Source organism: Halichoerus grypus, chromosome 1 (genome assembly GCF_964656455.1).
Source record: "Halichoerus grypus chromosome 1, mHalGry1.hap1.1, whole genome shotgun sequence".
NCBI classification, from domain to species: Eukaryota; Metazoa; Chordata; class Mammalia; order Carnivora; family Phocidae; genus Halichoerus; species Halichoerus grypus.
Window position 1 is genome coordinate 152,987,597 of NC_135712.1, and position 26,307 is coordinate 153,013,903.

Consider the following 26,307-nt stretch of genomic DNA (forward strand, 5'->3'; position numbering starts at 1 on the left):
GTTTATTCCGAGGTATCTTATGGTTTTTGGTGCTATTGTAAATGGAATCGTTTCTCTAATTTCTCCTTCTACAGTTGCGTTGTTAGTGTATAAGAAAGCAACTGATTTCTGTGCATTGATTTTGTATCCTGCCACATTACTGAATTGCTGTATGAGTTCTAGTAATTTCGGGGTGGAGTCTTTCGGGTTTTCCACATAACATATCATGTTGTCTGCGAAAAGAGAGAGTTTGACTTCTTTTTTGCCAATTTGAATACCTTTTATTTCTTTTTGTTGTCTGACTGCTGTTGCTAGGACTTCTAGTACTATGTTGAACAATAGTGGCAATAGTGGGCATCCTTGACGTGTTCCTGATCTTAAGGGAAAGGCTCTCAACTTTTCCCCATTGAGGATGATATTCACTGTGGGTTTTTCATAGATGGGTTTTATGAACTTGAGGAATGTTCCCTCTATCCCTATACTCTGAAGAGTTTTAATCAGGAAAGGATGTTGTATTTTATCAAATGCTTTTTCTGCATCAACTGAGAGGACCATATGGTTCTTCTCTCTCCTCTTATTAATGTGTTCTATCACACTGATTGATTTGCGGATGTTGAACCACCCTTGCATCCCGGGGATAAATCCCACTTGGTCATGGTGGATGATCCTTTTAATGTATTGTTGGATCCTATTAGCTAGGATTTTGTTGAGGATTTTGGAATCCATATTCATCAGGGATATCGGTCTGAAATTCTCCTTTTTGATGGGGTCTTTGCCTGGTTTGGGGATTAAGGTAATGCTGGCCTTATAGAATGAGTCTGGAAGTTTTCCTTCTGTTTCTATTTTTTGAAACAGCTTCAGGAGAATAGGTATTATTTCTTCTTTGAATGTTTGGTAGAATTCCCCAGGGAATCCATCAGGCCCTGGACTCTTGATTTTTGAGAGGTTTTTGATCACTGCTTCAATCTCGTTGCTGGTTATTGGCCTATTCAGGTTGTCAATTTCTTCCTGTTTCAGTCTTGGCAGCTTATAGGTTTCCAGGAAGGCCTCCATTTCATCCAGATTGCTCAGTTTATTGGCATATAGTTGTTGATAATAATTTCTAATAATTGTTTCTATTTCCTTGGTGTTAGTCGTGATCTCTCCCCTTTCACTCATAATTTTATTAATTTGGGCCCTTTCTCTTTTCTTTTGGATAAGTCTGGTCAGTGGTTTATCGATCTTATTAATTCTTTTAAAGAACCAGCTTCTAGTTTCGTTGATCTGATCTACTGTGATTCTGGTTTCTAATTCATTGATCTCTGTTCTAATCTTAATTATTTCTCTTCTAATGCATGGCTTAGGCATCGTTTGTTGCTTTATCTGTAGTCCTTTAAAGTGTAAAGTTAGTTGGTGAATTCAGGATTTTTCTGTTTTTTTTTTGAGTGAGGCCTGGATGGCTATGTATTTCCCCCTTAGGACCGCCTTTGCAGTATCCCATAGGTTTTGGACCGATGTGTTTTTGTTCTCATTGATTTCCATGAATTGTTTAAGTTCTTCTTTGATTTCCTGGTTGACCCAAACATTCTTGAGCAGAGTGGTCTTTAGCTTCCAAGTGTTTGAATTTCTGCCTAATTTTTTCTTGTGATTGAGTTCGTTTTAAAGCATTATGGTCTGAGAATATGCAGGGAGTAATCTCAATCTTTTGGTATCGGTTGAAACCTGATTTGTGACCCAGTATGTGGTCCATTCTGGAGAAGGTTCCATGTGCCGTCGAGAAGAATGAGTATTCTGTTGTTTTAGGGTGGAATGTTCTGTATATATCTATGAGGTCCATCTGGTCCAGTGTATCATTCAAAGCTCTTGTTTCTTTGTTGATTTTCTGCTTAGATGATCTGTCCATTGCTGAGAGTGGAGTATTGAGGTCTCCTACAATTAACGTATTGTTATCAATATGACTCTTTATTTTGGTTAACAGTTGGGGCGTAGATATTTGCAATTGTTAGATCTTCTTGTTGGATAGACCCTTTAAGAATGATATAGTGTCCTTCTGTGTAACTACAGTCTTCAGTTTAAAATCTAATTTGTCGGGACGCCTGGGTGGCTCAGTTGGTTGGGCGTCTGCCTTCAGCTCGGGTCATGACCCCAGGGTCCTGGGATCGGGCCCCGCATCAGGCTCCCTGCTTAGCCAGGAGCCTGCTTCTCTCTCTGCCCCTCCCCCCCACTTGTGTGCACTCTCTCTCTCTGTCTGAAATAAATAAATAATTTTTAAAAATCTAAAATCTAATTCGTCTGATATAAGAATTGCTACCCCAGCTTTCTTTTGAGGTCCATTGGCATGGAAGATGGATCTCCATCCCTTCACTTTCAGTCCGGATGTATCTTTAGGTTCAAAATGAGTCTTGTAGACAGCTTATGGGTGGGTCCTGTCTTTTTATCCAATCTGCAACCCTGTGCCGTTTTATGGGAGCATTTAGGCCATTCACGTTGAGAGTGATTATTGAAAGACATGAATTTATTGTCATCATGTTGCCTGTGAAGACCTTGTTTTTATAGATTGTCCTTGTTTATTTCTTTTCTATATCACTCTTGGGGTCTTTCTCCTTTTATAGAACTTCCTGTAATATTTCTTGCAGGGCCGGCTTAGTGGTCACATATTCTTTCAGTTTCTGCCGGTCTTGGAAGCTCTACGTCTCTCCATCCATTCTAAATGAAAGCCTTGCCGGATAAAGTATTCTTGGCTGCATGTTCTTCTCATTTAGTACCCTGAATATGTCTTGCCAGGCCTTTCTGGCTTGCCAGGTCTCTGTGGATAGGTCTGACGTTATTCTGATGTTCCTCCCTCTGTATGTAAAGAATCTCTACCCCCCTAACTGCCCTTAAGATGGTTTCCTTGGTTCTAAGATTTGCGAGTTTTACTATTACATGCCGGGGTGTTGGCCTGTTTTCCTTGATCTTAGGAGGGGTCCTCTCTGCCTCTAGGACACGAATGTTTGTTTCATTCCCCAGATTAGGGAAGTTCTCAGCTACGATTTGCTCAGATATATCTTCTAGTCCTCTCTCCCTCTCCACCTCCTCAGGGATTCCAGTCATTCTACATTGGAACATTTCATGGTGTCACTTATTTCTCTGATTCTATTTTCAGGGATTTTGAGTTGTTTTTCTGTGGCCTCCTCTTTTCCCTTTTTATCTATTAATTGGTCTTCTAGGTCACTAATTCATTCTTCTGCCTCGCTTACCCTAGGTGTTAGATTATCTAGATTGGATTGGATCTCATTAATAGCATTTTTAAGTTCTGCCAATTCAGCTTTCATTTCTGCCCTTAGAGACTCTGTGTTGCCATTAATTGATTTCTCTGTTCTAGCTGTTGTCTTCACAGTTGCTAGCCTGAATTCCATTTCTGACATCTTGGTTATATCTGAATCCATTTGTAAATCTGTGGCAGAAGTCATAGTCTCTGAGTCTTTCCTATTTTGGGGGTTCCTCCTCCTATAGTCATTCTGTTGAGGGTGGGTGAGGGAATGTATAGAGTCGAAATTATTGACCACAATGCAAGCAAGATGCACCTGTTTTCCAGGGACCTTAGGGTTGCTGGCCTCTTATTTTCCCAGGCTGTCTTCTGGGGGAGGGGCCTGCCGCCTGTTACTCAGGCAACCCTGTTTGGGCAGAGTTGTGCTGCCCCCTTTGGCGGGGGATGGGCTCTGTGGAAACCGGTTTTTTGGGGCTTTTGTTCTCTGGCGGCTTTCCCTGGTGGCTTTCCACGTCTCTTCTGAGAGTCAGAGGAGAAGAGACCATTTCCAACCCTCTGCCTCAGAGCAGAGAGATCGCAGTCTGTTCTTCAGTGAGCTCTCCAGGCCACACTATCTCCATTTCTGTCTGTGCTGCTATAAACTGCAGCGTCCTGGGCTGTGCGCCCCTCAGCAGTGCTCCCAGCCCTCGTCTCCAGGTCAGGGCAGCTCTCTGCCCTTTGTGCTTCTAAAACCGCCAGCTGCCCCCAGTTCGCATGCGCAGCCCCGCCGCTCCGGGTTTCCATCTGAGGGGCTGCCCTAAAGTCCTTTCCCCGCGGCTGCCGGTCTGCGAGTCTGTGTCTGGTCCCCAGCGTGGGAGGCTATCACTCACTGGCGATGTAGGATCTCCATGGCCAGGCTCCCTCCCACTGCCATTTATCCTCCGATATCTGACCAGAGTCACGGCTCCCCGCTTCGTACCTCGAAACCAACCGCCTGCAATATTCTGTTTGTAGAGATCCAGATCTATCTTCTTACATCTCAGACTGATTTCACGGGTGTTCAGAGTGGTCTGGTAGATATCCAGCTCAATTCCGGGGACCAGTTGGAATAGGGTCCCCTACTCCTCCGCCAGCTTTCTCCCCCTCCCTATACAGGGTTTTATTCAGGGTCACTTGCTGACAGGGTATTGGGCCAGCAGGTGGATGGAGGATCCAGGGTACTACACCCCCATTCTCCACCCAGCTTGGACCTCAACCCACAGCTTTTTTAGTGCAAGAGCTATGGTGGTGTGGTCACAGGGTAATCTCTAGTGACGCCATTTGTGTACTAGAGGATCTGTACTTGTTACCTAAAGTGGTGCCACCTGTGTGCCAGAGCAGGCTGTCTACTAGTTATCTAAAGTGGCACCATCTCTGCACCAGAGGGGAGAACAAGATGCAGGGCCAAAGATGAAGCCAGTGTTGTCAGCAATCCTATACTCATATGTACACCACTAAAACTAATCATTGGAAGTATTTTAAAAATGAATGTAGGATACTATTTACAGCATTCTTTTCATTTTTGCAGTTTGCTTTGATGGATTACGGTATATATGGGTTTTTTATTTGTTTTTATTTATTTGTTTATTAAAGATTTATTTATTTGACAGAGAGAGACACAGTGAGAGAGGGAACACAAGAAGGGGGAGTGGGAGGGGGAGAAGCAGGCTTCCCACTGAGCAGGGAGCCCGATGTAGGGCTCGATCACAGGATCCTGGGATCATGACCCAAGCTGAAGGCAGACGCTTAACGACTGAGCCACCGAGGTGCCCCTGGTATATATGGGTTTTTTAATCCATTTTTAAAAATGAGAGATTATAGGGGTGCCTGGCTGGCTCAGTCAGTGGAGCCTGTGACTCTTGATCTCAGGGTTGTGAGTTTCAGCCCCACATTTGGTGTAGAGATTACTTAAAAATAAAATCTAGAAATAGATAGAGATATTACACATATACTGTGAATTTTACCCATTTAAAATATACAGTCCAGTTTGTTTCAGTATATTCACCAAGTTGTATCTTCATCACAACTAATTCAAGAACATTTTTATAACTCTAAAAAGAAACTACATCAGCAGTCACTCTCTCATCTTAGGTGACCACTAGCCTTAATTCTCTCTCCACGGATTTGTCTTTTCTGGATGTTTAATGTAAATGGAATCATACAGTGTGTGGCCTTTTATGTGTGTTGTCTTTTATGTAGCGTGTTTTCAAGGCCCATTCCTGTTGTAATATATCAGTCTCCATTCCTTTTTATTGCTGAATAATCTTCTATTGTATGAATATACCACATTTTGATTATCCATTCATCAGGTGATGAACATTTGGATTGTGTTTACTTTTTTGGATACTGCTGTGAACATTCATGTACAAGTTTTTGTTTGGACACTTGTTTTTATAGGTAGTGATGATTGGAATTGCTAGTTTTATATGGTAGCTCTATGTTTAACTACTAGACTATTTCCCAAAGTGGTTGCAACATTTTACTTTCCAGTGTATGAGGGTTCCAGTTTCTCCACAATCTTGCCATTGTTATTATCTTTTTTATTTTATCCATCCTTGTGGCTGTGAAGTATCTCATTATGGTTTTGATTTGCCCTTCCATAATGACAAATTATGTTGAACTTATTTTTATGTGCTTATTGGCCATTTGCATATCTTCTTTGCAGAAATGTCTATTCAGATCTTATGCCCATTTTTTAACTGGCTTATTTTTCTGTTTGTTGCATTGTAAGAGTTCTTTATATATTCTGGATATAATTCCCTTATCAGATACGTGATTTGCAAATATTTTTTCCTATTTTATGGATTTTCTTTTCACTTTCTTGATGGTATCCTATGACACAAAAGTTTTTAATTTTGATGAAATCCAATTTATTTTTTCTTTGGTTGCTTGTACTTTTGGTGTCATATTACAGAACCATTATGTAATCCAAGATCACCAAGATTAATGCTTATTTTTTCTTTTAAGGGATATAGTTTTAACTCATATTTTTTTAGGTCTTTGATCCATACTGAGTTAATTTTTTAATATAATGTGAGGTAGGGATACAACTTTATTGTTTTGCATGTAGACATCCAGTTGTCCTGACACCAGTTGTTGAAATACATTTCTTTCCCCTCATTGAATGATCTTAGTGCACTTGTCCAAAATCAATTGCTTGTAAATATAAGGGTTTATTTCTGAATTATTCTGTTCCATTGATCTATATTTCTAGCCTATGCCAATACCATGATGTTTTAATCACTGTAGCTTTGTAGTAAGTTTCAAAATCAGGAAGTGTGAGTCCTCCAATTTTTCAAGATTATTTTGGCTCTTTTGGGACCCTTGCATTTCTATATGAGTTTTAGGATCAACTCTTCAATTTATTTTTTTTTTTAAGATTTTATTTATTTGACACAGAGAGAGAGAGCACAAGCAGGGGGAGTGGCAGGCAGAGGGAGAGGGAGAAGCAGGCTCCCTGCTGAGCAGGGAGCCCAATGTGGGGCTCTATCTCAGGACCCTGGGATCCTGACATGAGCCGAAGGCAGAAGCTTAACTGACTGAGCCACCCAGGTGCCCCTCAACTTTTCAATTAAAAAAAAAAAAAAGGACAGCTGGGATTTTGATAGAGATTTCATTAAATCTGTGAACCAGTTTGAGAAATGTTGCTAAACTTAACACTCTTAAATCTTCGAATTCGTGAACATGAGATGTGTTTCAATTTGTTTTCTTTAATTTCTCTCAACAGAGTTTTTTGTATGGGTTTTCAATATATAAGTCTTGTATTTCTTTACATTTATTCCTAAATATTTTATTCTTTTTGATGCTGTTGTAATTGAGATTTTTAAAAAAGATTTAGGGGGAGGGGCAGAGGGAGAGGGAGAGAGAGAATCTCCAAGCAGACTTCCTGCTGCACATGGAGCCTGACACAGAGCTTGATCCCAGGACCCCAAGCTCATGACATGAGCCGAAATCAAGAGTTGGTTGTTCAACTGACTGAGCCACCCAAGCGCCCCATAAGTGAAATTGTTTTAATTTCATTTTTAGGTTGTTCATTGCTAATGAAGAGAAATACAATTTATTTTTATATAAATATATTGCGTATTTGTATATTGTATCACTAAACTCGTTCATTATTTCTAATGGTTTTTTTATGGATTTCTTAGAATTTTCTATATACAGGATTAAGTCATCTGTGAGTAGAAGCTGTTTACTTCTTCCTTTCCAGTCAGGATGTCTTTTATTTATTTTTCTGGCCTAATAGCCTTGGCTAGAACTTCTAATACAATGTGGCATAGAAATTGCTGTGTCACATTTTTATGAAATGGTGATGGGGTACAAACTCCTTTTATACCCATTAATATTGAAGGACGGTGGCTTCATGAAATTGGTATCGTGTATGTAGGACACTAATTGGCACTGTTATGATCATGTAACTTTTTTTTTAGTTGACGAACATTTTAACAGTGTCCTTGTTTTTTTTCTTTTAGGTTTTCTCAAATAATGATGAAGGCCTTATTAACAAAAAGTTACCCAAAGAACTTCTCCTAAGGTAAATGTAGATAAACTTTAATGAACTCAGATTTGATTCAGTCATCAAGTTCCAAGACAATCTTCTTTCTCACTATGAGTCCATAGCATAGAAAAACAGACAGAATTAGCCTAACTGACTTTTTGTTTTTGTTTTATAGAATGCTGTTCAGCTTGTTGTTAAATTTTACTTGGTCTAATCCAGAATGTACTAAGTATGTACATAGCATTGGTCTGGATTCTTTTTGTAATGTGGTAAGTATTGTAATAATCTTCAGTAGGTGCCATTGTTTTGGTATCAGTAGATAATTCTCAATGTAGTCAATAACATGAGGAGAGATTATTGTTAAGGTTGTGAACTCCTGAAGTCCCAGACAGACATTTAGATGTTTTCTGATAAACAAGTTTTAAAATAAGTATGGTTATATGTTCTTACAGAGCACTTAAAATGCTCAGTCCAAATATTGATATATTTTTGTACATCTTATGAGAATTATGTGCTAAGTGACAGTGAGTACTGTAAAACATAGTTTTTGTCCTGTATTTCTGGCATCACTGAATATACAGTAAATGGTGTTTTGATTGTCATTTTACAAATAAAACTATCAACCAACGTTTGTTGATCCCAAGGCACTGCAGTTTCCTTTAGTACTCTGCAATCATCGAAGAAATCTTGTTTTAGTTTTGGATGTTCTATTTTAATTGTTTACAAGTAATTAATACGTGTATACGTGGTCATCTTTGAGTGGCATTTCCCAAAGTCTTCTCATATCACTGATGTTCCACAAAACAGAACAAGTTTTGTGATCAAATAAGTATGGGAAACACTGGGATAACAAAACCAATTTCTTTACTGCATGACTTCTCAGGGCCTTAATAGGCTAATACACATGATGATACTCCCAGACTGGTAGTCGTGGCATTTCAAACTTACTGACCATGGAACTCTTTTAATATTCCATATTAATTCCATATTCTGTGGAAAAAATTTTGGGAAATGCTGACATAGAGTAAGTGATTGACCAGATGACTCCATTCCCTTAGCTTCTTTGTGGTAGTGATCACATTTGAGGGGCTTCAGAGGGTGTTCCATTAGTCATCAGGTGTTGTTTGATATTGTTGTCATAAAGTCATTTTACTCAGTTAATAAAAAAGAAAATTATGTCATGACAGGATCACGAAAAATACAGCAATAATATTTTATTTCAATAAAACAAATACTTGTTTGGATAAGAGAGAATATTCTTTGGCATTTTAGACCCTTATAAAGTTAAGAAAGTAGTAACAAGAAGGGAATGATATGTTTTTCGTATAAACCTGGGAGGTCTTGATCAAGCACAGTGAGCTGTTAGAACCAGCATGGCTGGGTTAGGATAGGCAGGCTGTTACTACACAAATGGAGGGGATGCCATCCACAACAGATGACAAAGTTCATGGTGTCCCCTGGAATTGTGCAGTGTTTCATTCTTGGTCTGAACTCTTTCTAGCACAGACATCAAGCTGTAATATGAACATGTCCTTCTTCCTCTGGAGAATCTACCAGCTTCAGGCCGATCCATTATTAGTCATTCAACACTGGGGTGTGATTAATCTCCACTCTTCCCATGAGTACTACTGCTATCTGTGACTCAAAGCTGCTACCTTAATATTTTCGCCTTCGGTAGGGTTAGCTTTGACACTGTTCTCAGCCTTGGAATAGTTTCTATATGCTGACAAAGGGGGAGGGATTATATTACTTTCTGTGCTAGTGTGATTTCTGAACTGCTATTTTAGAAGTTTTAGTTCTTTTAAAGATCCATGATGGACCCAGCTGTTATGAATCCTGCAGTTACAGGTTTTGAATCATGCCACAAAGCTCATACAGGGATCCATTTTCAAAAAGAATTGCCATTTGAGACCGAATATTCATAACATGTCTATTCATAGATTTGTATTCCCACTTCTGCTCTTATTTTGGAGTCTGTGAGGGGAATTTAAATTTTAAAGTACTGTCTCTACAGGTCTTCTCTGACTCTTGAGTCTCAAAATTAACTCTAACCAACCATGGTATTTTAATGTTTGTTGGCCTTTAAATCATTTCTGCCATTTTACTCTCAGACTTTACATTCTCAGTAATAGTAGATCTTTCCTGTCCTTTTGCTCCTTTCTGAGCAAAATTTTGAAGAAGGGGTTGAGCCAATTTACCCAAGTAGCCATCTTCATCATCCCTTATGGAGCTAAAGTCTTGATTATTTTGCTCATTTAAATGATGTCTTCATACTTTCAGTCTGTCCTTGGCTTACATTTTACTTCATATTGTAGACTTCTTTGTGACAGTGCAGACTTCCTATTCTTGTTAAATTCTTATTCATCCTCCATCTTACTTCATCAATAGAGGTGAATTCTTTGACTTTATGATAATCTTATTTACTTGCAGCCAGGACATCTTGTGTCTGCTGTTTTGTTTTGTTTTTTAAGATTTTTTTTTTTTATTACTTGTCAGAGGGTGCACAAGCAGGGGGAGTGGCAGGCAGAGGGAGGAGCAGACTCCCCGCCGAGGAAGGAACCTGATATGGGACTCGATCCCAGGATCCTGGGATCATGACCCGAGCCGAAGGCAGCCGCTTAATCGACTGAGCCACCCAGGTGTCCCATGTCTGCCGTTTTTTACTGCATCTGTTACCACCCTGTTAAATTCTCTACTAGCTTCCATTACTGATCACATCGGGCAAAGTCTCAGCTTTGGCTTCCGCTTTGGAACCATTAACAAGCACAACCTAGAATTATGTGTTTCTTTTCATCTTTTTACATCACTTTGAATCAACTCAGAAAAATCTGTGAGGTGGTTTTTCATCTGATCATCTTATTGCTAGTTTTAAGACTACCCAATATTGTTCCCAGATTCCTTCTATCACCCCATCTTTACTTTGTTACTTAATAAGTTTTTACAATTTTGCTTTTTCTACCCAGCTTTCATTCATAAATTGAGGGTACTCCAGTTCTTCCTCTCTACCCTTTAGGCTCACACAATTCAACAGCTTGTAATTTTACTCTTCCTGGGGAGTCAGTTATATAATGCTTATAACATTATAACAATGGGAATCTTCAATTTGTTGAAATCTATATATCTCTTAGTGAGTTGGGTTGTCCTTACATTTTGTCCTCATTGTTATTCTCTGTATTACTTTTGGAGCCAGTGTTGGTTGAGATTTCAGCTCTCCCCATTTACTATTTGTGTGACCTTAAAGTGACTTAATACTCTGTGGGCCATAATTTCCTATATCTATAAAATGGAGATGATAATAGTTCTTACTGAATGGGGTTGTTGCTAGCTCTTAGAGGGCCTGGCATTTAATGAATGCTAAATAAATGTTAGCTTTTAATGTTAATTAATATCAATTTTAGATGCCTGAATTACTTATTAAATGCTATGTGACAATGTAGTCAGTTTTAATGCAAACAACTGATAAAAGCAAACTGTCCTGATATGGATCTCAGCATATGCTACTGCTAATAATCTCAGTAAAAAACCTGGTTAATAAGTCAGTGTAACCCAGTGCTTCATTTCATCACTCTGGACAAATTCAGTCTCAATGGAAATTGCACACTACCAAATGATACTAAACTGACAACTACTAGGGCTTAGGCAGGTTAGTGGTAGTGGTATGACAACTGGTGATTAGTTCGTATTATAAAAAGTGTAGTTTCTTGCAAGGAACCATTCCTCTTTTAAGAAAAGAAATCTTATGTGAATTGAGTATTGGCCTAAAGTTCAGACTGTAAATTTTAATATTAACTTTTTGACCTTAAGTTTTTATTTCTATTATGGTTGCTTTCAGATGTTGATGATGAAATGAAAACACATGTAAACTACCACACATGAGATCGGGGGTGCTACATGCAGTAAATATTTTAAAACATTCAGAGAAGATAAAGCTCTTGTTAGTAATAAATAATAATGAAAGAAATCTCTTATTAGACACATTTTTAAAAACTGAAATCATTATTTAGGTCATTTTCTCTCCTTGTAAAATTTATGTGGACACATGACAGAATTAAGTACTAGTAGTGTTTGTTGGCTTGATGAAGGGAAGGTTTGATTACCCTCAACAGGAGAGCTGAGCCTAATAATTCTAAGCAAATGAAATCAACTACACAATTACATATATTTGGCAGTTTTACTAGTTTGGTAAGGAAAATTGTAAAATGACTAGTGCAAAAATTTTCAAATTTTCCTTTTCTTAAAATCATAAACCAATTCCATGAGTGAAAATAACTGTAGTTTTTGTTGCAGTCGTTAAGTTATAGCCCAGTGCTTATGTATAATTGTGGGACCTTGGGGAGCGGTGCAGTGAAGGGCTCATTCCTGGTTGGGGCAGCATTGAGTGGTGTTCTTGCCTGCTGGTTGGTTTCAGCATTCCACGGGTTTTTTTCAAGGACTGTTGCATCCACCTCCTGCTGTCTGTGATGCCTTATGTATATTCCAAGGCAGCCTAACAGGTAAGATGCTCTTTTGGGGGTACATACTGCAAATTCAAGTTTAAGCAACTAAGCAGGTTTTTCTTTCTCGTTAAAGAATTTTTGCATTCGTTCATTTTTATTGCTTTTCACTTTGCATGAGGCAATACACGACTGAATTAATGTGTGTTGAAATCAGATGCAGAAGCTTAAAGGCCCTTCCTTTTCATTACCTCTGTATACTATTATGTACTGTTTTAGGGTTGGCATCTAAGTCCAAATCCTGGCAGAAGCAAATTTTCCTTTGTCTAGGTTGGGGTTATAGTTATACATTAAAAGTCTGTTGATGCCTTTGGATTTTTTTTTTTTTAACCTACATTGAGGTGGCATCAAACACCAGTAAAGCTCCACAGATAGGAATGGTAGAACTAATACATTCTTTTCCAGAGCTTCATCCCTGGAAAGTTATGTTAGAGACCTGTTAAATTAAAAACTGTGAATTCAGAAGTTACAATAGAAAAAGACTGGTAAATTTGACCCTATGAATAGTAAAATACATCCAGATATGTATACCATACTACAGATACAGAGAGCACAGTGGTAGCACAGTGGTGGGTATTTCACCAATTAGAATGCACATTATAAGCAGGGGCTACATTCTTCAATGCACAAATAAAAACCTCTTAAAAATTATTAGGTAATAAGGTGGATTATTATTAAAAGAGCTTGAAGAAAGTATGAACAAAGGAAGAAATACAAATGGCCAATTTGTATAGTACTCAATCAGGCCCATATTTAAATAGAAATCAAAATACTGAGATATTACCTACCTGACTGGCAAAACCCAAAAGGTTGATAATACTAGGTTTTGGTAAGGAGATAGAAGGCAGACACTCTAAGATACTTTAGAGGTGGGAATATAAACTGCTAGAGTCATTCTGTGGGGCCACTGGGGGGAAAATCTTCAAAATGCTAAATGTACATATTCACAAATTCCATTTCTTAGAATTTACTAATAGATATATTTGCAAGACACATATACAGGGATGTATATACCAGGGTGTATGGATGATTACTACAGCTTTTTTTTTTTTTTTTTTTTTACTTAAATTGAATTACAGAATTGGATTACTCACAACTCTTGGTTAATCCTACATTTCATCACTGATCCATGCATTGCCTTTTCCCCCTCCCTACTTTTTCAAGAACTTTGTATTTATGATTCCTTTCTTTAAAAGTTTTTTTTATCTTAAGTATATTTGACTAAATGGTTACAGTGTTTACTTTTGCTTGTTTATCAACTTTGTAAAAAAAAAAAGTGTATCTTCTGAGACACGGTTTTCACTCAAAATTACGGTACTAAGGTGACCCATGTTGCTTTGCTTGGCTATTACTCATTTTACTGCTGTATAACATTCTATTGTGTGAATGTGTCAAGATTCACTTATTGATTGTTCTTTTTTTTTTTTTTTTAAGAGTTTTATTTAAGAGAGAGCACGTGAGAGAGCACAAGTTGGGGGGAGGGGCAGGGAGAGAGGGAGAAGCAGGCTCCCCACAGAGCGGGGAGCCCGATGTGGGGCTCAATCCCAGGATCATGACCTGAGCCGAAGGCAGATGCTTAACCAACTGAACCATCCAGGCACCCCTTATTGATTGTTCTTTGATAAATACTTGGGTTTCCAGTGTTTTGTTAATAAAAACAGTGCTGCTGTGAATATCCTCATAGATGTCTCTTGGTACAAATATACAGAAGTTTCCCTAGGAGTGAGATTGCTGGGGGTCATAAGCTATACAAATAATCAACTTTATTTTAGTAATATTGTTTTTCCAAAGTGGTCTTATCAGTTTACCTTCATACAATGAATAAGAGCCTCTGTTGAGTCACTCTAACATTTAGTGTTGCTACATGTCTTAAGAGTAGAATAGCATTTCATTGTATTCTTTATTTGAATTTCCCTGAATTTTGGTAGTGTTGAGCATCTATTTATCATTACATGTATTTCCTTTTGTTTGAAATATATGTTTTGCCTTATTAGGTTGTTTCTTATTGATTTGCCATTGGGTTTTTTTCCCTCTTGTTCTTAATATACTGTATCTTCTGTATTTGTATTTTTTTCTCCATCCAATTTGCCAAATAGTGCCTGAATTTAATAGTCTTTACAAGAGGGCAATTTGGGGTTTTAATGATCAAAACTCATATTTTATTCACTGTAATTATTACACTTTTCTATTTTGTTATTTCTTTATCTTATCTTTATATTACTAATTCTGCCTCTCTCCTGCCTCAAACCTTTCCTATTACTTTTAGCATAAAGTCCATTTAAATTGTTATGACCTAAATTATTCTCCCAGAAATGTGTACTTATTAACTCTTACTCTGTCCCATCTCTCATTCTTTTCCAGTTTCCTTGTAAATTCTGGTGGTTCTGAATTAGCGCCAGTCCCTGAAAGTATCATTCTCTAATTTGTTCTCTCCAGGGCTTGTTCTGCTTCTTGAAAATGTCTGTCTTTTGCTTTACCCCTCTTTCACTTAGTTCAGCCTAAGGCTTTCCCCGAGTTTGAGGCTATGTTCTCTCCCTCTTGAGTGTGCTTATAGATTTCCTTTAAGCATTTTGTAACTTCTGGCGTTTGACCTGGATTTTATGTACCATAACACAGTAAACCTAGCTTTTAAAATAATTTATATATGTATTTGATACGTAACATTACGTTAGTTTCAGGTGTACGGTATAATGATTCAGTATTTGTGTATATTGCAAAACAAACATCACAACAGGTCTAGTTAACATCCATCACCATATATAGTTACGGAAATTTTTTTCTTGTGATAAGAACTTTTAAGATCTACTTGCTTAGCAACTTTCAAATATTCAGTGCAGTATTATTAGCTATAGTCACCATGCTGTACATTACATCCCCATGACTTAACTGGAGTTTGTACCTTTTGACCCCACTCACTCATTTTGCCTATCCCTTTGCCCCCCACCCCTGGCAACCACAAATCTGTTCTCTGTATCTATGAGCTCAGTTTTTGTTTTGGATTTCACATATGAGTGAGATCGTACAGTATTCATCTTTCTCTGTGTGACTTATTTAATTTACCATAATGTCCTCTAAGTCCATACATGTTGTTGCAAATGGCAAGATTTTCCTTTTTTTATTGCTAAATAATACTGCATTTTATATATATACTCCACATTTTCTTTATCCATTCATTTATAAGCAACTTAGGTTTGCTTCCATATCTTGGCTATTGTAAGTAATGCTGCAGTAAACATGCGGGTACATATATCTTTTCAAGTCATTTTCATTTTCTTCAGATAAATACCCAGAACTGGAATTGTTGGATCATATGGTAGCTCCATTTTTAATTTTTTGAGTAGCCTTCATACTGTTTTCCACAGTGGCTGCACCAATTTACATTCTCACAAACAATATATAAGGGTTCCTTTTTCTCCACATCCTCACCAACACTTACTATTTTTTGTCTCTTTTTAAATTTTATTTTATTATGTTAGTCATCATACATTACATCATTAGTTTTTGATGTAGTGTTCCATGATTCATTGTTTGCGTATAACACCCAGTGCTCCATTCAATACGTGCCCTCCTTAATACCCATCACCAGGCTAACCCATCCCCCCACCCCCCTCCCCTCTAAAACCCTCAGTTTGTTTCTCAGAGTCCATAGTCTCTCATGGTTCGTCTCCCCCTCTGATATCCCCCCCTTCATTTTTTCCTCCTACTATCTTCTTTCTTTAGCATATAATGTATTATTTGTTTCAGAGGTACAGGTCTGTGATTCATCAGTCTTACACAATTCACAGCGCTCACCATAGCACATACCCTCCCCAATGTCCATCACCCAGTCACCCCATCCCTCCCACCCCCCACCACTCCAGCAACCCCCAGTTTGTTTCCTGAGATTAAGAACTCCTCATAGTGAGATCATATACTTGTCTTTCTCTGAATGACTTACTTCGCTTAGCATAGTATCCTCTAGTTCGATCCACATCATTGCAAATGGCAAGATTTCGGTTTTTTTGATGGCTGCATAATTTTCCACTGTGTGTGTGTGTGTGTGTGTGTGTGTGTGTGTGTGTGTGTGTTACATCTTCTTTATCCATTCATCTGTTGATGGACATCTTGGCTCTTTCCATAGTTTGGCTAGTGTGGACATTGCTGCTATAAACATCGGGGTGCACGTACCCCTCTGGATCACTACATTTGTATCTTTGGGGTAAACACCCAGTAGTGCAATTGCTGGGTCATAGGGTAGCTCTATTTTCAACTTTTTGAGGAACCTCCATACTGTTTTCCAGAGTGGCTGCACCAGCTTGCATTCCCACCAACAGTGTGGGAGGGTTCACCTTTCTCCACATCCTCGCCAACATCTGTTGTTTCCTGACTTGTTAATTTTGGCCATTCTGACTGGTGTGAGATGGTATCTCATTGAGGTTTTGACTTGTATTTCCCTGATGCCGAGCGATGTTGAGCACTTTTTCATGTGTCTGGTAGCCATTTGGATATCTTCTTTGGAAAAATGTCTGTTCATGTCTTCTGCCCATTTCTTGATTGGATTGTTTGTTCTTTGGGTGTTGAGTTTGATAAGTTCTTTATGGATTTTAGATGGTAGCCCTTTATCTGATATGTCATTTGCAAATATCTTCTCCCATTCTGTCAGTTGTCTTTTGGTTTTGTTGACTGTTTCCTTTGCTGTGCAAAAGCTTTTTATCTTGATGAAGTCCCAATAGTTCATTTTTGCCCTTGTTTCCCTTGCCTTTGGCAATGTTTCTAGGAAGAAGTTGCTGCGGCTGAGGTGGAAGAGGTTGCTGCCTGTGTTCTCCTCTAGGATTTTGATGGACTCCTGTCTCACATTTAGGTCTTTCATCCATTTTGAGTCTATTTTTGTGTGTGGTGTAAGGAAATGGTCCAGTTTCATTCTTCTGCATGTGGCTGTCCAATTTTCCCAACACCATTTGTTGAAGAGACTGTCTTTTCTCCATGGGACATTCTTTCCTGCTTTGTCGAAGATTAGTTGACCATAGAGTTGAGGGTCCATTTCTGGCCTCTCTATTCTGTTCCCTTGATCTATGTGTCTGTTTTTGTGCCAGTACCATACTGTCTTGATGATGACAGCTTTGTAATAGAGCTGGAAGTCCGGAACTGTGATGCCGTTAGCTTTGCTTTTCTTTTTCAACATTCCTCTGGCTATGCGGGGTCTTTTCTGGTTCCATACAAATTTTAGGATTATTTGTTCCATTTCTTTGAAAAAAGTGGATGGTATTTTGATAGGGATTGCATTAAATGTGTAGATTGCTCTACATAGCATTGACATTTTCACAATATTTGTTCTTCCAATCCATGAGCGTGGAATATTTTCCATTTCTTTGTGTCTTCCTCAGTTTCTTTCATGAGTATTCTATAGTTTTCTGAGTACAGATTCTTTGCCTCTTTGGTTAGATTTATTCCTAGGTATCTTATGGTTTTGGGTGCAATTGTAAATGGGATCAACTCCGTAATTTCTCTTTCTTCTGTCTTGTCGTTGGTGTATAGGAATGCCACTGATTTCTGTGCATTGATTTTATATCCTGCCACTTGACTGAATTCCTGTATGAGTTCTAGCAGTTTTGGGGTGGAGTCGTTTGGGTTTTCCACATAAAGTATCATATCATCTGCAAAGAGTGAGAGTTTGACTTCTTCTTTGCCGATTTGGATGCCTTTTATTTCTTTTTGTTGTCTGACTGCTGTGGCTAGGACTTCTAGTACTATGTTGAACAGCAGTGGTAATAGTGGGCATCCCTGCTGTATTCCTGACCTTAGGGGAAAAGCTCTTAGTTTTTCCCCATTTAGAATGGTATTCGCTGTGGGTTTTTCATAGATGGCTTTTATGATATTTCATAGATGGCTCTATCCCTACACTCTGAAGAGTTTTGATCAAGAAAGGATGCTGTACTTTGTCAAATGCTTTTTCTGCATCTTTTGAGAGGATCATATGGTTCTTGTTCTTTCTTTTATTAATGCATTGTATCACATTGATTGATTTACAGATGTTGGACCAGTCTTGCAGCCCAAGAATAAATCCCACTTGGTCATGGTGAATAATCCTTTTAATGTACTGTAGGATCCTATTGGTTAGTATTTTGTTGAGAATTTTTGCATCTACGTTATTCAGGGATATTGGTCTGTAATTCTCCTTTTTAATGGGGTCTTTGTCTGATTTTGGGATCAAGGTATGCTGGTCTCATAAGATGAGTTTGGAAGTTTTCCTTCCATTTCTATTTTTTGGGACAGTTTCAGAAGAATAGGTATTAATTCTTCTTTAAATGTTGGGTAGAATTCCCCTGGGAACCCATCTGGCCCTGGGCTCTTGTTTTTTTGGGAGATTTTTGATTACTGCTTCAATTTCCTTAGTGGTTATGGGTCTGTTCAGGTTTTCTATTCCTTACTGGTTCAGTTTTGGTAGTGTATACATCTCCAGGAATGCATCCATTTCTTCCAGATCATCTGATTTGCTGGCATATAGTTGCTCATAATATGTTCTTATAATTGTTTGTTGTTCTTTGGTGTTGGTCGTGATCTCTCCTCTTTCATTCGTGATTTTATTTACTTGGGTCCTTTCTCTTTTCTTTTTGATAAGTCTGGCCAGGGGTTTATCAATTTTATTAATTCTTTCAAAGAACCAGCTCCTAGTTTCGTTGATCTGTTCTACTGTTCTTTTGATTTCTATTTCATTGATTTCTGCTCTGATCTTTATTATTTCTCTTCTGCTCAGTTTAGGCTTTATTTGCTGTTCTTTCTCCAGCTCCTTTAGGTGTAGGGTTAGGTTGTGTATTTGAGACCTTTCTTGTTTCTTGAGAAAGGCTTGTACTGCTATGTACTTTCCTCTTAGGACCACCTTTGCTGCATCCCAATGATTTTGAACAGTTGTGTTTTCATTTTCATTTGTTTCCATGAATCTTTTTAATTCTTCTTTAATTTCCTGGTTGACCCATTCATTCTTTAGTAGGATGCTCTTTAGCCTCCACGTATTTGAGTTCTTTCCGACTTTCCTCTTGTGATTGAGTTCTAGTTTCAAAGCATTGTGGTCCGAAAGTATGCAGGGAGTGATTCCAGTCTTTTGGTACTTGTTGAGACCTGATTTGTGACCTAGGATGTGATCTGTTCTGGAGAATGTTTCATGGGCACTAGAGAAGAATGTGTATTCTGTTGCTTTGGGATGAAATCTCCTGAATATATCTGTGAAGTCCATTTGGTCCAGTGTGTCATTTAAAGTCTTTATTTCCTTGTTTGGTCTTTTCCTTAGATGATCCTGATCAAAAGAATGCCATTATTACCTCTATCATATATTCTATTCTCTAATAGTTATATAGTTAGTCTTTATTCTGTTCCATTAGTTAATTTTCTATGTGCCAATACACACAGAAGACATCTGTATTTTGGGGTGACTAGGGTCTTTAAATTTATTTCTCATTGTTTTTATCTGATTTTGGAATTAATACAAGCCTATAGAATTGAGTTATGGAGTATTCAGTCTTTTCCTGCTCTCTGAAATAGTCCGTGTGTTTTGGTTTAACCGTTATTTGAAAGTCTGATAGAACTAAAATTCTAAAATTGTCTGAGCCTAGAATTTTCTCTGTGGGAAAATTTTTAACTAATTTGATATGAGTAGGATTTTTTAAGCTTTCTATTTTTTCTTGAGTCACTTTGGTAGTTTCATTTTTCTAGGAATTTGTCCATTTTGTCTGAGTTTAAAATTTTGTTGATAGGTTTTTTTTTTTTGAAAGGATATTCTGTCCCACTGTGTCTTATTTATTTATTTATTTATTTATTTATTATTCAAATGTTAACATACAGTGTTATATTAGTTTCAGGGGTACAGTATAATTCAACAATTTATAAATTTCTCAGTGTTCATCAAGATAAGTATATTCTTCATTCCATTTATTTTACTCATCACCTCACCCCCCTCCTCTCTGGCAACCACCAATTTGTTCTCTGTATTTATGAGTCTGTTTTTTTGTTTGTCTCTTTTTTTCTTTGTCCATTCCACATATGAATGAAATCATATAGTATTTGTCTTTCTCTGACTTATTTCACTTAGTATTATATCCTCTCAGTCCATCCATATTGTTATAAATGGCAATATTTCATTCTTTTTTATGGCTGAATAATATTTCATTGTATATATATACCGTGTCTTCTTTATCTATTGATCTATCAGGGGACACTTAGGTTGCTTACATATCTTGGCTATTGTAAATAATGCTGCAGTAAACATAGGAGTGCGTATACCTTTTCAAGTTATTGTTTTTGTTTTCTTTCAGTAAATACCCAGTAGTGGAATTACTGGATCATATAGCAATTCTATTTTTAATTTTCTAAGGGACTGCCATACTGTTTTCCACAGTGGCTACACCAGTTTGCATTCCCAGCAACAGAGTGTGGGGGTTCGTTTTTCTCCACATCCTCGCCAACACTTGTTGTTTCTTGTGTTTTTTATTTTAGCCAGTTTTGATAGTTCTATGTTTATTTTTTAACTCTACAGTATCTGCTGTCATGTATTTATTTTCGTTTGAACTATCATTAATTTATGTTTAAGTGCTCACCCCATTTTTTATCAATTTTACTAAAAGTTTTAACTATTTTGTTAGTACTTTCCTTGGCGATTCGGGGTCTTTTCTGATTCCATACACATTTTAGGATTGTTTGTTCCAGCACTTTGAAAAATGTCATTGGAATTTTGATCGGGATGGCATTGAAGGTATAGATTGCTCTGGGTAGCATAGACATTTTAACAGTGTTTATTCTTCCAATCCATGAGCATGGAATATTTTTCCATCTTTTTGTGTCTTCTTCAGTTTCTTTCATGAGTGTTCTGTAGTTCCTAGAGTATAGATCCTTTACCTCTTTGATTAGGTTTATTCCGAGGTATCTTATGGTTTTTGCTGCTATTGTAAATGGAATCGTCTCTCTAATTTCTCTTTCTACAGTTGCGTTGTTAGTATATAAGAAAGCAACTGATTTCTGTGCATTGATTTTGTATCCTGCCACATTACTGAATTGCTCTATGAGTTCTAGTAATTTGGGGGTAGAGTCTTTTGGGTTTTCCACATAACGTATCATGTTGTCTGCGAAAAGAGAGAGTTTGACTTCTTCTTTGCCTATTTGAATACCTTTTATTTCATTTTTTTTTGAAGATTTTATTTATTTATTTGACAGAGAGAGACACAGCTAGAGAGGGAACACAAGCAGGGGGAGTGGGAGGGGGAAAAGCAGGCTTCCCGCAGAGTGGGGAGCCCGATGTAGGGCTCGATCCCAGGACCCTGGGATCATGACCCGAGCCGAAGGCAGACGCTTAATAACTGAGCCACCCAGGCGCCCCCCTTTTATTTCTTTTTGTTGTCGGATTGCTGTTGCTAGGACTTCTAGTACTATGTTGAACAGTAGTGGCGAGAGTGGGCATCCTTGACGTGTTCCTGATCTTAAGGGAAAGGCTCTCAGCTTTTCCCCATTGAGGATGATATTCACTGTGGGTTTTTCATAGATGGGTTTTATGAACTTGAGGAATGTTCCCTCTATCCCTATAATCTGAAGAGTTTTAATCAGGAAAGGATGTTGTATTTTATCAAATGCTTTTTCTGCATCAATTGAGAGGACCATATGGTTCTTCTCCCTCCTCTTATTGATGTGTTCTATCACATTGATTGATTTGCGGATGTTGAACCACCCTTGCATCCCGGGGATAAATCCCACTTGGTCATGGTGGATGATCCTTTTAATGTATTGTTGGATCCTATTAGCTAGGATTTTGTTGAGGATTTTGGAATCCATATTCATCAGGGATATCGGTCTGAAATTCTCCTTTTTGATGGGGTCTTTGCCTGGTTTGGGGATTAAGGTAATGCTGGCCTCATAGAATGAGTTTGGAAGTTTTTCTTCTGTTTCTATTTTTTGAAACAGCTTCAGGAGAATAGGTATTATTTCTTCTTTGAATGTTTGGTAGAATTCCCCAGGGAATCCATCAGGCCCTGGACTCTTGTTTTTTGGGAGGTTTGTGATCACTGCTTCAATCTCGTTGCTGGTTATTGGCCTATTCAGGTTGTCAATTTCTTCCTGTTTCAGTCTTGGCAGCTTATAGGTTTCCAGGAAGGCCTCCATTTCATCCAGATTGCTCAGTTTATTGGCATATAGTTGTTGATAATAATTTCTAATAATTGTTTCTATTTCCTTGGTGTTAGTTGTGATCTCTCCCCTTTCATTCATAATTTTATTAATTTGGGTCCTTTCTTTTTTCTTTTGGATAAGTCTGGCCAGTGGTTTATCAATCTTATTAATTCTTTCAAAGAACCAACTTCTGGTTTCGTTGATCTGATCTACTATGTTTCTGGTTTCTAATTCATTGATCTCTGCTTTAATTTTAATTATTTCTCTTCTAATGCGTGGCTTAGGCATCATTTGTTGCTTTTTCTCTAGTTCTTTAAGGTGTAGAGTTAGTTGGTGAATTCGGGATTTTTCTGTTTTTTTGAGTGAGGCTTGGATGGCTATGTATTTCCCCCTTAGGACTGCCTTTGCAGTATCCCATAGGTTTTGGACCGATGTGTTTTTGTTCTCATTGATTTCCATGAATTGTTTAAGTTCTTCTTTGATTTCCTGGTTGACCCAACCATTCTTGAGCAGAGTGGTCTTTAGCTTCCAAGTGTTTGAATTTCTGCCTAATTTTTTCTTGTGATTGAGTTCCAGTTTTAAAGCATTGTGGTCTGAGAATATGCAGGGAATAATCTCAGTCTTTTGGTATCGGTTGAGACCTGATTTGTGACCCAGTATGTGGTCTATTCTGGAGAAAGTTCCGTGTGTGGTTGAGAAGAATGAGTATTCTGTTGTTTTAGGGTGGAGTGTTCTGTAAATATCTATGAGGTCCATCTGATCCAGTGTATCATTCAAAGCTCTTGTTTCCTTGTTGATTTTCTGCTTAGATGATCTGTCCATTGCTGAGAGTGGAGTATTGAGGCCTCCTACAATTAACGTATTGTTATCAATATGACTCTTTATTTTGGTTAACAGTTGGCTTATGTAGATGGCTGCTCTCATGTTGGGGGCATAGATATTTACAATTGTTAGATCTTCTTGTTGGATAGACCCTTTAAGAATGATATAGTGTCCTTCTGTGTCTCTAATTACAGACTTAAGTTTAAAATCTAATTTGTCTGATATAAGAATTGTTACCCCAGCTTTCTTTTGAGGTCCGCTGGCATGGAAGATGGATCTCCATCCCTTCACTTTCAGTCTGGATGTATCTTTATGTTCAAAATGAGTCTCTTGTAGACAGCATATGGATGGGTTCTGTCTTTTTATCCAGTCTGCAACCCTGTGCCGTTTTATGGGAGCATTTAGGCCATTCACGTTGAGAGTGATTATTGAAAGATATGAATTAATTGTCAACATGTTGCCTGTGAAGACGTTGTTTTTATAGATTGTCCCTGTAAATTTCTGTTGTAGATCACTCTTGGGGTCTTTCTCCTTTTATAGAACCCCCCCCTTAATATTTCTTGCAGGGCGGGCTTAGTGGTCACATACTCTTTCAGTTTCTGCCGGTCGTGGAAGCTCTGCATCTCTCCATCCATTCTAAATGAAAGCCTTGCCGGGTAAAGTATTCTTGGCTGCATGTTCTTCTCATTTAGTACCCTGAATATGTCTTGCCAGGCCTTTCTGGCTTGCCAGGTCTCTGTGGTTAGGTCTGACGTTATTCTGATGTTCCTCCCTCTGTACGTAAGGAATCTCTTCCCCCTAACTGCCCTTAAGATGGTTTCCTTGGTTCTAAGATTTGCAAGTTTTACTATTACATGCCGGGGTGTTGGCCTGTTTTCCTTGATCTTAGGAGGGGTCCTCTCTGCCTCTAGGACTCTAACGTTTGTTTCATTCCCCAGATTAGGGAAGTTCTCAGCTACGATTTGCTCAAATACATCTTCTAGTCCTCTCTCTCTCTCCACTCCCTCTGGGATTCCAAGTATTCTGACATTGGGACGCCTCATGGTGTCACTTATTTCTTTGATTCTATTTTCATGGATTCTGAGTTGTTTTTCCCTGGCCTCCTCTTTTCCCTTTTTATCTATTATATTGTCTTCCGGGTCGCTTATTCGCACTTCTGCCTCAGTTACCCTAGCTGTTAGATTATCTAGATTGGATTGGATCTCATTAATAGCATTTTTAAGTTCTGCCAATTCAGCTTTCATTTCTGCCCTTAAAGACTCTATGTTGCCATTAATTGATTTCTCCATTCTAGCCATTGTCTTCACAATTGCTAGCCTGACTTCCATCTCCAACATCTTGGTTACATCTGCATCCATTTGTAAATCTGCAGCATAAGTCATAATCTCTGAGTCTTTTCTATTTTGGGGGCTCCTCCTCCTAGTCATTCTGTTGATGGGTGTTTGAGGGAATGTATAGAGTCCAAATTATTGACCAGAACCCAAGCAAGATGCACCTGTTTTCTTGGGACCTTAGGGTTGCTGGCCTCTTGTTTTCCCAGCCTGTCTTCTGGGGGAAGGGCCTGCTGCGCTGTTACTCAGGCAAGCCTGTTTGGGCGGAGTTGCCCTGTGCCCCTGTGGCGGGGGATGGGCTCAGCGGGAATCAGTTTTTGGGGCTTTTGTTCTCTGGCGGCTTTCCCTGGCGGCTTTCCGCATCTCTTCCGCGAGTCAGAGTAGAAGAGACCATTTCCAACCCTCTGCCTCAGAGCAGAGAGACCGCAGTCTGTTCTTCAGTGAGCTCTCCAGGCCACACTGTCTCCGTTTCTTTCTGTGCTGCTGTAAACTGCAGCGGCCTGGGTTGTGCGCCCTTCCGCAGCGCCCCCAGTCCTGCCTCCAAGTCGGAGCACGTCTCTGCCCTTTGTGCTTCTAGAACCGCCAGCTGCCCCCAGATCGCACGCGTGACCCCACCGCTCCGGGTTTCCGCCCCGGGGGCTGCCCTAAAGTCCTTTCCCTGCCGCCACCGGTCTGTGAGTCTGTGCCTGGTACCCAGCGCGCGAGGCTGTCACTCACCGGCGGTGTAGGATCCCCACGGCCAGGCTCCCTCCTGCTGCCGTTTATCCTCCGATATGTGCCCGCGGAATCAGGGCTCCCCGCTTCGTGCCTTGAAACCAACCGCCTGTGATACTCTGTTTGTAGAGATCCAGATCTTCTTACATCTCAGACTGGTTTCATGGGTGCTCAGAGTGGTCTGGTAGATATCCAGTTCAATTCTGGGGACCAGTTGGAATAGGGTCCCCTACTCCTCCGCCATCTTTCCTCAGGATTTCCTTCTTTCCTATGGGTGACTAGTATAGGCGCTCACACACAACACACACACACACACACAGACTCACTACATTTTCTTTATCCATCCATCTGTTGATGGATTCAGGTTGTTTCCATATCTTGGCTATTGTAAATAATGCTGCAGGAAACATGGGAGTGCGTATATCTCTTCAGTATCCTGTTTTCATTTCTTTGGTTATATGCCCAGAATTGGAATTGCAGAATCATATGGTAGTTCTTTTTTTAATTTTTTTCAGGAACCTCCATATCATACCCCATCCAAATCACAACTGTTTCTCCCTTCTCCAGAAGTAACCACTATCTTGACTTTTATAGTTATCACTGTATTTCATTTTTTAGATTTATCACCCAGATGTGCATCCCTAAACATTACAGTTTTGTCTTGCCCACTGAAAATTTACAAATCTTTTTAAGTCTCTGATAATCAGCAGGTCCCCTGTTCATCTCTTTCTGTTCCATACATATACTTTTAAAGAATTTGCCTTGCAGAAGTTCCAACAGTCTGGGTTTTGCTAATTCCATCCTCATGGTACAATTTCAGCATGTTTCCGTTATCATGTATATTTCTTGGAAATTGATACCTGGATCAAAAGGCTTGATCAGATTCAGGTTCTGTCCTTTGGTAAGATTTAATGTGGTGTTCTTTCATCAGGAGTCACAAAATGTCTGGTTTTCTTTTTTTGTGTGTGGGGGATGCTAGCATCTATTGATGCTTATTGTTTAGATCATTAACTTATTGGGGCTGCAAATTGATATTCTGATTCTTTTTTCATTTATTAGTTAGAATACTTATATAAAGAGCTATTTCTCTTCATTCCTATT

General features: G+C 38.7%; 1 protein-coding gene across 5 annotated transcripts in view; it reads left to right on the plus strand.

Moving 5' to 3' along the window:
* The window catches only part of FBXL2 (F-box and leucine rich repeat protein 2), a 149,520-nt gene that overhangs the window by 24,959 nt on the left and 98,254 nt on the right, over window positions 1–26,307 (plus strand). For 2 of the 5 annotated variants that reach the window (XR_013448496.1, XM_036085785.2), the window contains exon 2: window positions 7,696–7,757. The exons of 1 other annotated variant lie outside the window; for it this stretch is intronic. Coding sequence is in view for 2 of the 4 variants with exons in the window: in XM_036085785.2 (XP_035941678.1) it covers window positions 7,696–7,757 (62 nt within the window). In the remaining 2 variants the exon portion in view is untranslated. Of the gene's footprint in view, window positions 1–7,695; window positions 7,758–7,896; window positions 7,991–26,307 lie in introns of those variants that run through there. 2 more of the 5 variants (XM_036085786.2, XM_036085790.2) reach the window with 2 other exon arrangements.